The 13087-nt window shown below is 30.3% G+C and overlaps 1 protein-coding gene across 1 annotated transcript; it reads left to right on the top strand.

The window, feature by feature from the left end:
* Positions 1–434: 434 nt before the first annotated feature.
* LOC145749977 (nucleolar protein 6-like) lies at positions 435–11766 on the top strand. Its single transcript, XM_082565877.1, has 23 exons — positions 435–638; positions 1040–1156; positions 1306–1482; positions 1905–2070; positions 2256–2387; positions 2607–2773; positions 2934–3054; positions 3507–3652; positions 3885–3997; positions 4386–4563; positions 5136–5261; positions 5470–5618; positions 6032–6138; positions 6391–6518; positions 6908–7028; positions 7199–7356; positions 7822–7985; positions 8343–8495; positions 8923–9020; positions 9514–9728; positions 10043–10234; positions 10325–10426; positions 10516–11766. Exons 1-23 carry the CDS (start codon positions 510–512, stop codon positions 10654–10656), a joined length of 3300 nt encoding a protein of 1099 aa, XP_082422003.1. The 5' UTR covers positions 435–509; the 3' UTR covers positions 10657–11766.
* The last annotated feature ends 1321 nt before the right edge of the window (positions 11767–13087 follow it).

Below are 13087 nucleotides of genomic sequence, written 5' to 3'. Positions count from 1 at the left end.
AACAATTAGAAAAAAAGTTAGCGGAGTCAATTAAAATTCAGGAAAATTAATGAACAAATATATCGACTATACAAAAAGTAACCTTCGTTTTATAAATTCTTACTTTAATATTATAGTTTTATAAAAATTAAATTATATTTTAATTTTAAGTAATGTAATAGATATTAACTAATTTTTTTAAATAATTTTTACTTTAAAATGAAGTTAATATTGCCTAAAATAAATAGACTTAAATTGAACTATTTTTGTTAATTAATTTAAAAATCATTTTTTAACGTGTTAACACAATTATATTTATTTTTGTTTATAAACAACTTTTTAAAATTTTATTTTTTAATTTTGTAAATTTAAAATTTAACAATTTTTGTGATTTCGATCTAAATAATATGACAGCATTGTTTATCGCTATTATTATTTCTTGCAAGAAACACGTGTAAAATCTATTTCCTTTAGAGAAAACGTAATTTAACACCGATTTTCTATGATATTAGCTGTACAACTTACCAAAAATGGATTCTGACAGTTGTAAACCTGCCAAAATAAGCCGAAGTGAGCTTTACAAACCGCCTACTAATGATGAATTGGTTAATTTGAACGAAACGCAGATGTTATATCATTCAAATCTTATCCGACTGCAGGTAATTGGTAATTTTATATATATCTTTATCCTCGATGTGGGAAGGTCGAATGCACGGCCTAAACATGGAGTAACAACAGTTACCCTGACCCAGTCTCGAGTTGCCTGTGGTAGTTTGGGATATTATAGATTATATTTGCCCGCTGTAAAACCCCTGGCTTAGCAGGAGTTTATACCGTTTATAGCACCTTACTCAAAGAGGTTACAACATGAGATCACTGGGGATCGAATCCAGTACCTCATGTAGTGTAGGAAGTGTTCTTATCACTACACCACGCTGCTGATTGAATTTTATAATAACTTTGTTGAAAAAACATTAAATATACAAACCAATTGGGTGTTCAAATTTAGCAATTATGGCAAGTTCAGATAATTATTTGTTATTTTTTTGGGTATTTTCAGATTTCAGAATGCCTTAAAGAGATTTCAGTTCTTCCAAAAAAGAAAGAAAAAATTGACAACTTTCTACATTCTCTTTATGATGTCATAATGAAAACCCCAGCTACATCACAAACAAATGTAATAAAAATAAGTTTTAATAAAGGGTTAATAAATTAACGAAAAACATAAAAACTATATATATATATATATAATTAAATTTAATGTAGAAAATCCTTATTGTAACAAATCACAAAAACAGAATAACATTTTTTATTATTTTTGTTTAGATTGATGATCTATCTGGACTTAAAAATGTTTGTTTTCCATTTGATCGAGTACCACTAAAATCGAAGGGAAACATGGGATTCGTTTCTCCATCTGATATTAAAGTTGTTGGGAGTTATCAGTTAAATATGGAGTTGAAGAAACATCTTAACATTGATCTCTTACTAGTTATACCAAAGGTAACAGGTTGTTAAACCTAATAATATTAACTTTAAAACTTAAAACAGTTATAATAACTTAAATTTTTTTTCCAAAGTTGTATAAGATATTTTTGGTATTTATTTATCCTCAATGTGAAAATGCTGACTTCATGGCCTAAACATAGAGTAACATTTGTTACAATGACCCAGTCTCGAGTTGACTTTGGCAGTTTTAAATATTTTATTGGTTATAGTTTCCTGATATTTGTAAGATGCTAATTGGTTTTTGACTCATCAAGAGTTTATATCATTTATAACACCTTACTTTAAGGCACTACAAAATGGAAGCAGTAGAAATTGCACCTATAACCTTATGTGGTAGAGTCAAATGTTTTAACCACTACATTATGCTACCTGTTTAATATGTGCTATGCAATTGAAATGTACCTTAACCCTTTTAGGAATGTATGCAAGCAAAAGATCACATTAACCAGCGTTACTTGAGAAAGAGAGCTTTGTATCTAAGTCATATTGCTTCCTATTTGTCAACTTTAAAAACCTACAGCTTGCAGTTTGCTTATTTTCTTGAAGATTCACTTAAACCAATCGTACTTGTTAAACCATCAGGTAAGAATTTGTTAATTTAATTATGTTAAAATGATTTAATTTTTACTTTTTAAAAAATAATTTTTAAATTAAATTGAATTGGTTAAAAGTGCCATAACATTAAAATTAAATTTATTATGTCTTGACTTTTGTTCTTATATTTAATTTTAATTTTTCGTTGTTTAAAAATCTAATTTTTGTTTAAGATAAACAACTTTTGGTGACGGTTCGTATTCACACCTGTCCTGAGGTTGATTCCATCAACGTAGCGAGATTTGCACCGAGTAAAAGTAATTTAAGGATGCACTGGTTTACAGCAGCTACAGGGGCACCTAGTGGTAATAAAAACAATTTTATATTTGTCAAAAAATAGTATTAAAAAAAAAATTATATTTTGCCATTTTTATTTAAAAAAAAATCAAAATCAATTTAATGATTTAAAACATGCCATAAATAATAATATTGGTTACGCAAAGATTTCATATTATATTATGGCATAGTCATCAAACCCAGTATAAGTTGTACAGGTATTTACTTTGACTTAATCTTTCTTTTAGAAAATGATGAACTGGTATCTACACCTCATTATAACAGTTGTGTTTTAATGGACTTGTTAATGGAGAAGCATCTTCATTATTTATATTCTGCATCCACCAATTTCCAAGGCTTTAAAGATGCGATAAAGTTGTTAAAAGTCTGGCTCAGACAAAGGGAACTCGATCAGGTAATTTTTAAATTGTAAGACATGATCTGGTTAGATAAATAATTAAACTGTTTTAATTTGTCCTTTTAGTATTTAATAGTTTTGGAGTTCATATTTTTTATAAGACTTTTTTGTAACTTATTAATTTTTAAAATTTATTTTTATTTATTTTTTGTTTTAGGGTTATGGGAGTTTCAATGGTTTTATAATGTCTATGTTAGTTGCTTATTTATTGGATATAAATAAAATTAATAAAATGATGAGCAGTTATCAGATTGTAAGAAATGTCTTCCAATATCTAGGTGAGTAATATTATTAAATCATCTTTAACAAACTTATAAAATTGCAAAATTTTTGTGTAATATTTTACTAGAATTACTTTGTATATCTTTCTGTTATATTTAATTAAGTTTTTTTTGTATATATCTTTATCCTCGATGTGGGAAAGTCAAATGCGCAGCTTAAACATAGAGTAACATCAGTTACTCCAAACCCAGTCTCGAGTTGCCTGTAGCAGTATGGGATATTATAGAATATAATTGCCCGATAATTATGCTGCTGATTAAGTGCTGGCTCAGCAGGAGTTCATACCGTTTATAGCGCCTTACTTAAGGGCGCTACAGCATAAGATCAGTGGGGATTAAACCCACAACCTCATGTGTGGTGTAGCAAGTATTCTTACCACTACACCACGCTGCCGGTAGTTAAAATGTATGATCAAATATTTAGTTGCACAAAATTTAATTATTTATAGTAAGTGGAGATTGGACAAAGAATGGAATTGGTTTAAATGATTTAGAGAAGTTGAAAGAATTTCATAAACTTTTTGATGTCGTGTTTCTTGATCCAACTGGGTTATTGAACTTGTGTGCCAACACATCAAAAACTCTTTACTACCAAGTAATCATAAAATATAATTTTACTGAAATCTTGTTTTAAAATGCGGTTTCTAATAGCTACCCTGCTGTAAACATTTCAATTGTTGTAATATGGTCACAACTCATAATATTTGCTATGCACTACAAACTACCAGTTTATTTATTTTGTAGGTCTATAAATTAAACATGCTTAAAAATAGATATTCATATCGCCCACTAAGCCTTAATATATTTAAATTATGTTTTTTTTACAGTTACGACATGAAGCTGAAATCTCATTCAGATCTCTTGACAATCAAGAAAATGGATTTAAAAATGTTTTCATGGAACAAGTTCCATTTATTCGAAAATTTGATCATCTTCTACAGTAAGTTTTCAAGACAAAATTATCAAAAATAACTATAAATTTATATAGTAAAAGTGAAAGAATTGGCAAATTAATTATTAACCTTCCTGAAGCATGGTGTGGTGGTCTGAACACTTGGCTTTCCTACATAAGGTCTTTGGTTCAATCCCAACTGCTCACATACTGTAGCGCCCGTGAGTAAAGCACTATAAACGAAATAAACTTCTGCAAAGCCAACATTTAATCAGCAGCATAATTATCTGGCAATCTTAATCTATAATATTTAGAACTGGCAAAGACAACTCAAGACTGGGTCGGGATAACAAGTGTTACTTTATGATTAGGATATGAAGTCGACTTTTTCAAATCAAGGGTAAATAAAATTTAAAAAAATAAATCCTATTTTTAGAGTGAGCAAGCCAGCTATAATGAAGAAAGTTTGTGAGAAGTTAAAATTAGAAGATAAGGTGATGGACTTTGGAGGAAATTATCTCTCATGTGCAGTCAGTGATGTTGCTTCATATTTATCACAAGCTCTAGGCAATCGGGTTATATTACTTGGCATAAAACCACACAAGTACAAACATGTAAGTTGTTAACAAATTTTTTCAGATTTTAAGAGAGATATATTTTCACAAATTTAAATACTTTAAGGTTTTTTTTTTAAAAAAGCTAACTAAATGATTTAATAATGAAGTATCATTTATTACCGAGGCCCAGTCTTAATTTCCCAAAGTGATTTTATATATATATATTTTTTTTTTGTATAATATTTTTATCCTCGATGTGGGAAGGTTGAATGCGAAACAGTTACTCCGACCCAGTCTTGAGTTGCCTTTAGCAGTTTGGATTATCATAGATTATAATTTCCTGGTAATTATGCTGCTAATTTAGTGCTGGCTCAGCAGGAGTTCATGCCGTTTATAGCGATTTACTCAATGGCGCTACAGCATGAGAGCAGTGGGAACCCACGACTTCATGTGTGGTGTAGCAAGTGCTCTTACCACTACACCATGCTGCCGGACTTCATATTAAATTGTCTTTTTTCTACTTTTGCTGATCTAAAGATTTTGCATTTGTTAATACCTAATCTTTAGTTAACTTTTTGCCTAGGTTAAGCAGGTTTATAACATTAACAAAGTGTTTAAACTTTATGCAGTGGGAAGTAAACAAAACACCCCCAACTTGGAAAGAAGTGGAATCCAATCTTTCATTTGGTTTTCTTTTTGATCAAGCACATTCAAACAACCCACTGCTAAAAGGACCATCTGCCGAGGCACCAGAGGTATTTTAGAATAACCTTTTATTGTAACATAATAAACTAAGTATAAGAGTTCTTTTTAGGTCAGTTCAAATGCTTCTATAGCCTTCAAAAATGTGTTAAAAATACATTAATATTGGGAGCAGATGAAGCATATTGGATGTATTTTTGATTAAGGTAATTGTAAGCAAATTTAAAATGAACCAAAAACTGAAGTTGAATTTTTTCTTAGGCTGCTGCTTTTCGAAACTTTTGGGGTGATATGTCAGATTTAAGAAGATTTAAAGATGGAATGATTTGTGAAGCTGTGGTGTGGAAATGCACGAATCAAATTGAAAGTAAAAATCTCCCGGCAACTGTTTCAAAACACATTTTAAAAAGGTTTAACAAGTTAGATTTTTAAACTAATTTTTTTTTGTTGATGTTAGAAAGTCGACTTCACGACTTAGAGTAGCATTAGTTATCCCGACCCAGTCTCAAGTTGCCTTTGGTAGTTTGTTACGATATTATAAACTATAATTGCCCGAGAATCAAACTGCTGATTAAGTGTTGGCTCAGCAGGAGTTTTACCATTTATAGTGCCTTACTTAAGGTTGCTACTGCATGAGAGCAGTAGAAATTGAACCCAGAACTTTGATTTTGCCACATGAGGTTAGAGATTTGATTCCCAGTGCATCTGTTCTTTATTTTTAGACAGTAAAGTCGACCTTACTCTTTAAGGATGAATAAATGTGTAAGTAAGGTTTTAAAAAATATATTAACTTGGTTAAGTAATACAAATATGTTTATTATAGGCATTGTGATTTTTCTGCTTCATCTCTTACATTTTTCTCCACCCAACTTGAAGAAATTCTAAATATTTCACCAAATCATGGATCTCAAGTTAACAATAATCCAACTGGTTTGACATTATTTAAATTAATCCAACTTCGGTTTAGTAACTATGAATAAAACAATATCAAAATTAATATAAAACTTATGATATAAGCTATACTAATGTTTTTACTTTAAATACTATATATACTAAGTCTTAATATAAATGTTGTCTTCTTTTTGCATAAAAACTTTGTGGTGCTGTGCTTTGATTAAAAGGCACTGGGCATCATTTCTTAAGATGCTTTGCTTAATTTCGTTAATTAGTTATTTTATTCAGGTGATGACAGCAACACTGAACTGATAAACACTTATCATACTTTATGTTCTAAGTTGAGAGATCTGAAAGATATTCCACTTTCTATAACTAACTTACAAGGTGTTTCTCCTATGCTTAGGTGTACAGAGGTAAATCTTAAACAATATTGTAAATCGTTGTTTTTGTATTTATTTATTCTCAATTTGAAAAGGCTGACTTTATGACCTAAATGTACAGTAACATTTGTAACCCTTACCCAGTCTTGAGTAAAATTTTTTTTAGTTTGGGATAATATAGCTTATAATTACCTGATAATTAATCTACCAAAATCTACTGGCTCAGCGTGAGTTCAAGCTATTTACAGTGCCTTCATCAGAGGCGCTACAGTATGGAGGCAGTGGAGATCGAACCCAAAACCTTAAGTAGTTAAACCAATTGTTTTAGCCTATACAAATGCCACCAGTAAATCGCTAGATTGTTATATTAATTGTATCTTGTTTAGCTTTATCCATACTCAAAATATTGTTCAATTTTAAAGGTATACCCTGTATCAAAGTCAACAACAAATACTAACTTTCCATCAGTTGTTATCAACAATGAAAAAATGCAAATGCCAACCACAGACCAAGACTGTCCACCTTATGTGACTCCTATTGAAAGTAGGTTTAAAATTTATTTTAAAACGAATATGTAAATATCAACTAATATATTCTAAATATACTAAATAGGCTAAAGCAATGTTCACTTTATGTGATAATAAGAGTTACCCTTTGATAAGGCTGTAAGGCCAGTTTTTTACACCAAGAATAAATAAAAAACTTTTTTTTAGTAATCTGCCAATTGGAGGGTAGTGGTAAATGGCCACATGAGGCAGCAGTGATTGACAGATTAAAGGCAGCTTTTCATGTAGCAATGGCTGAAGGATTAAGTTCAGCTAATGTTGATATTAAATGTATGGCTACAACAACTCATTTCGATGTTTTAATGGTAAATAATATTATTCTACAACACGTTGATTAAAATAGTTTTTTTTTTGTATATATTTTTATCCTTGATGAGGAAAAGTCAAATGCCGACTTAAACACAGAGTAACAATAACTACCCTAACCCTTTCTTAAGTTGTCTTTAGCAGTTTGGGATATTATAGATTATAACTGCCAGATAATTATGCTGCTGATTAAGTGCTGGCTCAGCAGGAGTTTATTCGGTTATAGCGCCTTCCTTAAAGGCACTACAGCATGAGAGCAGTGGGATTCGAACTCTGGACTTTATGTAGTGCAGACAAGGATTTTGATTACTACACCATGTGGTCAGTTTTATGGAATTATAGAGAAAGCAATAAAATAGGGAAACTGGTTTAAAATTTGAAAATAATTAAATTTTTTATTTAAGGTTAGGTAAAATAATTTGACTCAATCTGTTTTAAAGTTAATATAAATTTATTATTTTTAGGGTGGTTTTGTGTTTCGAGTTTGCATTGCATTCCATCAAGAAATAGAAGTTTTACAAACCCACGTTACACCCGATGGAATGAAGAGATTGAGGAATACTCCACAATCATTAGCGCTGGAGAAACGAACAATTCATTTAACCCATCTAGCAAGCTCCATGCATGGGTACATTTTTTAAATTTTACAACTGTTTTAAAGATATTTAACAGGGCCAGTTTAGGGGTTAGAACACTTGGCTTTACTACATGAGGTTCTGGGTTTGATCCCTACTGCTTCTATGCTGTAGCACTCATGAGTAAGGTGCTATAAACGGTATAAACTTCTGCTGCGCCAATACTTAATCAGCAGCATAATAATCGGGCAATTATAATCTATAATATCCTAAACTGTCACAGGCAACTCAAGACTGGGTTGGAGTAACTGATATTACTCTGTAAAGTTGGCCTTTTTACATCAAGAATAAATAAATCTGAAAATATAGAATGAAAAATATTATTTTCTTAAACTCAAATTTTGTTACAGATTACAGCAGAAACATCATGCACTAGGAAGTACATGTCGTGTAGTGAAGCGATGGCGAAATGCTCAACTATTATCCAGACAAATATGTGAAGAGGCAGTTGAACTTATTTGTTCATATTTGTTTATTCAACCTGCTCCATATTCTCCACCAGGGTAAGAAGTAAAGTTTTGTATGTTATGTTAGCTGACTAGACCAACAGTTTTAAATTTTTAAGTTTTGTAATTAAATTATAAATTTGGTGTTACTAGTCTATTGGCCACCTTATGGTTGGCATTTTAATTGTAACAATATATATGGTAGCAACTTTCAAATTATATTTTCCAGTAAAAAATCACCTTTTCACCACAAACAGCAATTTTATTTATTTTGTAAGCCTATAAATTAGTCATACATTAAGGGGCTTATATTTATTTACAACTTTTAAAAAAAAAACTTATTTTATTCCGAAGAACCTTGGTATTTAAAATTTATTTTAAAGGTAATAAATAGTGTGTCAGAATATTTGATAGATTTTTTGTTGAATACAGTTTGCAAATAAAATTGTTTTTTTTAACCTAAGTTGTTTTTAAAATTATTTAGAAGTGCCCAAGCTGGTTTTCTCAGGTTTTTGGGTCTCGTCTCAAGATTTGATTTTGCTGCAAATTGTTTTATTGTTGATGCCAACAACCAACTAACAGGTAAAGTGTTTTTTAATATTTAGTATTAGAGGTCCAACTTAACAACCCAAACATAACATAATTCTGTATTACTCTGACCAGTCTTTAGTTTTTATTATAATTTTGATATTATTGACATAGCTGTGTTGCTTGGTTGTTAATATGTTAAATGAATACTATTTTTTTTTATTCTCAATGTTGGAAGGTCGACTTTACAGCCTAAACATGGAGTAACATCAGTTTCCCGATCCAGTCTCGAGTTGCCTGTGGCAGTTTGGGATATTATATAAATTATAATTGCCCGGTAATTATTCTGCTGATTAAGTGCTGGCTCAGCAGGAGTTTATACCGTTTACAGCGCCTTGCTTAAGCATGGAAGCCTTTGGATCGAACTCACAACCTCATGTAGTGTAGCAAGTGTTGTTACTACTACACCCTTATGCTGGTTTCTAACTTTTAATCTGTAATATTAGTCATAAATCTTAAATATTGAAGTGTTAATTTCATGCTGCAGATTCTGACCGAGAAGAAATCCAAAAATATTTCTCTACAAACCGTGAAGCTCTACCTTCCATCTGTATATTCACACCCAAAGACAAGACACGCTCTCTGTGGACATCTAGCGGCCCAAATAAAGTCATTCTTCGCCGACTAAAAGACCTAGCTGCAATCAGTTTAAGATTGCTCGAAGAAAAAATCGCCAGCTGTGAAAAAGAAATTGATTTGATGGTAATTATTGTTTAATTATGGACTTGAATCGGATATTTTTAAGTGTAATTTTTATCTGAATATCCTCAGATTACCTCAAGTTATAATTAGAAGTTTTAATAACAATTTAGGAACCGCAGTAACCTGCCTATTTACAATTTAAATTGAAACTAATGTTTTAAGTTAGATTTTATAAATAGTTTAGTGATTATGTAACCAGAAATCTCAGTATAATTGGCATGTCTATGCTGCATAATTTTTCATCAAAATTCACCTTTTTTAAGCGCAAAAAAATGATACAAATTTTAATTTTTTTGGCTGGTGTTAATTTTTAGCCTATTTTCACGCCTTCTCTTACCGCGTATGACGTCATAATACATCTGAAACCGGAATGGCTACCGCGACAACACGAGGCAGTGACGGCAAAGAAAATATGGAAACCTCCTTCCAACGAAACTTTTTCAACTTCAAATATTTTTCCAGTGTTGGATTTTGATCCACCACAAATTTACATTCAGCAGCTAGAGGTAGATTTAATAACAATGGGGTTTTATTTATAGCTTAAAACTATGCAAATAGAAAAAATTTTAGAATTGAAATTTGATATTTTTATCTAGGAATCGTTCTCTGATCTTGCGATGTTTTTTTACGATAAAAATGGAGGCTCTGTTATCGGTGTTTTATGGCGCCCCCTAGCGTTTCAGGCCAAGGACTTCAAGGTAAAAAAACATATATTACAGCCAAATAATATGGTCAATATTTAATATTAAACAAGGTTCTTGAGACGTTTTTTTGTTGTTTTTTTTAGATTGTTACCTCTGCCTGCAAGCAGTTGAAACCCGGTGGAAAATGTGCTTCAAACGTTCATGCCATCATCGATGATTTTAAAATTTTAGGAAAGGGTTTGGTGGCTGGGATTAAACTCCAGACTGATAACTGGAAAATATAAAAAACTAAAAGTTCTTGAATTTGAGACTTTTTGTCTCTTGAAAAAGATTTTAACAATTTTGTAGTTTGTTAAAAAAACGTCATTTATTAAAAATACCATTTTTGGTTCAATTGGGCGATTCTGAAATTGCAGATTCATCAAAAATTGGACAAAAAACCCAGATTGTAATTTTACAAAAATAGATTACAAATCATATTTGTTTTCTAGTTAAACGATAGACAACTAAACAGTTTTTCCTAGGAAGTAGTCCTGGAAAGTTTGCCGTGGCATAGATATCATATTACCTACTAACACTAAGTACACCTACGCTGTAATATTACACGACCCGGGCAGTTTACGATACCCTTAGGACACGAAAAATTGAACAAGATGAAATTTTGGATCACGGCGTTAGGTTAAATAATATTGCTAACCAAGGTTAACATAAAGATCTTATCATCAAGTTTTCAGTAACCGGCGTTTTTGTGAATAATAACAAGGTTCGATAAGTGACGTAGTGTCGGCAATTGTGATATCACAATACCGATAATTTCTTGAAAATTTCCACTTTCATTTTGAACGCCCGTATAATTGAAGTCCCCTATTGTACGGTTGTAACGTTTAAGTCATAAATCACGATTCCAATTGTTCTAATTCTGGTTTCCTACCGCGTTTTGTTAAAAACAAAAAGAAGAATTTATACCTGGGTCTTTGATGAAATTCAACTTTGAAAATCACGTCATCAGAGCTCGAGGCTACATTCTACTGACTCTTTTGCGATGTCGCCAAGTCTATGTGAGGGTTGTTACTTCGGGTTCAAGATTTTGCGATTATTTTTTTACAAAGATTCGGGTTTGTAATTTTAAGACCTCGTTTTGATAACAAAATATCATTTTTTATAAAAATAAGATGATGTAAAGTTGAAAAATTCTTTGTATATGTATAACCCCTTTTATTTCTTAACTATCGAAGGTTTAAAATTATACGTGTCTGATAATGGAACACACAAAATAGATTATATTTTGACACAAAATTTGTGTTTGTAATTTTAGGACCTTGTTTCATAACAAAAGAACCATTTTTTATAAAACAATTTACACTAATTTTGTTATCTAAAGATTTTTAAATATTAACCCATTAAAATATAAATTTATATTTTTCTTATATAAAAAAAACTCTAAATAAAATTTCAACAAATTCTTATTTTTAAATGGGTATATAGACATACACGTCAATCTTTTATATATGTTTAAAGGTTAAATAAATTGTTTACAGTAACAAATAGAGGTAATACGGTAGTTAAAAAATTTTACAAAAACTTTTATAAAAGCTATAATAGCCAACTAAAATTTCTAAACTTTTAAATCAATTTTTGCTTACAATTAATATATATTTTTGTTAAGATAGAATTTAACACGTTGTTAATAGATTGTTATAATTCAAATTATTTGTTGTTTATTTATTTAAAACAAGCACTAGTTTATTTAACACATAAACAAGTTTATTTATAACGAAATTGTTTATTGAAAACATCGTATTTTGTTCTTTCGTCGAAACTAGTAGGAAATAACAATGGAATTTTGTTTGTGTATTTTGTTTATAAGCTGCTAATTATTGTGGAAAATACGAGGCTGTGATGTCCTATAAATCATTTGTTACATTAGAAGTTTTGTGCCCGTCGCCCTCAGGGTCTGTCGTCAGTTTTTTTTTAGTTACGTGGCCTTAGAAAACTCGTAAAACTGTTTTAAATTTTTTATTTTCGTTGCATCAAAAATTTACAACCAATTAATATAATAATAAAATAATTAATTAAAATTAGTTACAGAAATTGTTTTACATTTTTGTTGGCATTTTAAAAATGTTAATTATTTCTTTTAGAATTTTTTAATCTCAGTAGTTAAAGAAAAAATTAATTTTTTTGTCTTTTAAAAATTAGTTAAAATTATTAAACTGACAAAGTTGAAATTTATCAGGTGAAGGCAGAAGTCGTCGCTTGTCGCCTGCAGGCAAAGTTGCCCTTACAAAATGTTTTGCAATTGTTTGATTCTACGTCACCACGACATCCTAAAAAACTGAAAAAGGGTGTGATAATTTGGTTGGTATATTTTAGTCGGTAGTCAAGTTTTTGCGGCCATTTCCAGCAGAAATTACAGTAGAAAAGACGGTTAAGAAACTAAAAAAAAATAGTAAAGTTTTTGCAAATAAATCTAGTTTAGAATGTGGTTTATTTAATTTAGGAAAATAATTCAATGTTATAACTAATAAAACATATTTATTGTTTTTTTATTATTTTTATTAGTACAATTAGGGTAGGCTTATCGATCGAATACAAGGCGTTTGGTATTGAATTCTACAAGCATTTACATATTGTTACTTTGATTGACTTCGTTCTTTACCATTAGTCAGAATTTGATATTTTTTCAAACTTAAAATCTTTGTTTTCAGATAGAAC

This window comes from Corella eumyota, chromosome 4 (assembly GCF_963082875.1).
Source record: "Corella eumyota chromosome 4, kaCorEumy4.1, whole genome shotgun sequence".
Classification (NCBI taxonomy): domain Eukaryota; kingdom Metazoa; phylum Chordata; class Ascidiacea; order Phlebobranchia; family Corellidae; genus Corella; species Corella eumyota.
This window is presented reverse-complemented; position numbering and strand designations above follow the sequence as displayed.

Excerpts from the sequence above, each read along its gene's own strand:
- LOC145749977 (XM_082565877.1), top strand. The coding sequence starts at position 510 with ATGGATTCTGACAGTTGTAAACCTGCCAAAATAAGCCGAAGTGAGCTT. Across the intron at positions 1,157-1,305 it reads CAGCTACATCACAAACAAAT|ATTGATGATCTATCTGGACT; the intron begins GTAATAAAAATA and ends ATTTTTGTTTAG. Across the intron at positions 3,998-4,385 it reads AAATTTGATCATCTTCTACA|AGTGAGCAAGCCAGCTATAA; the intron begins GTAAGTTTTCAA and ends TCCTATTTTTAG.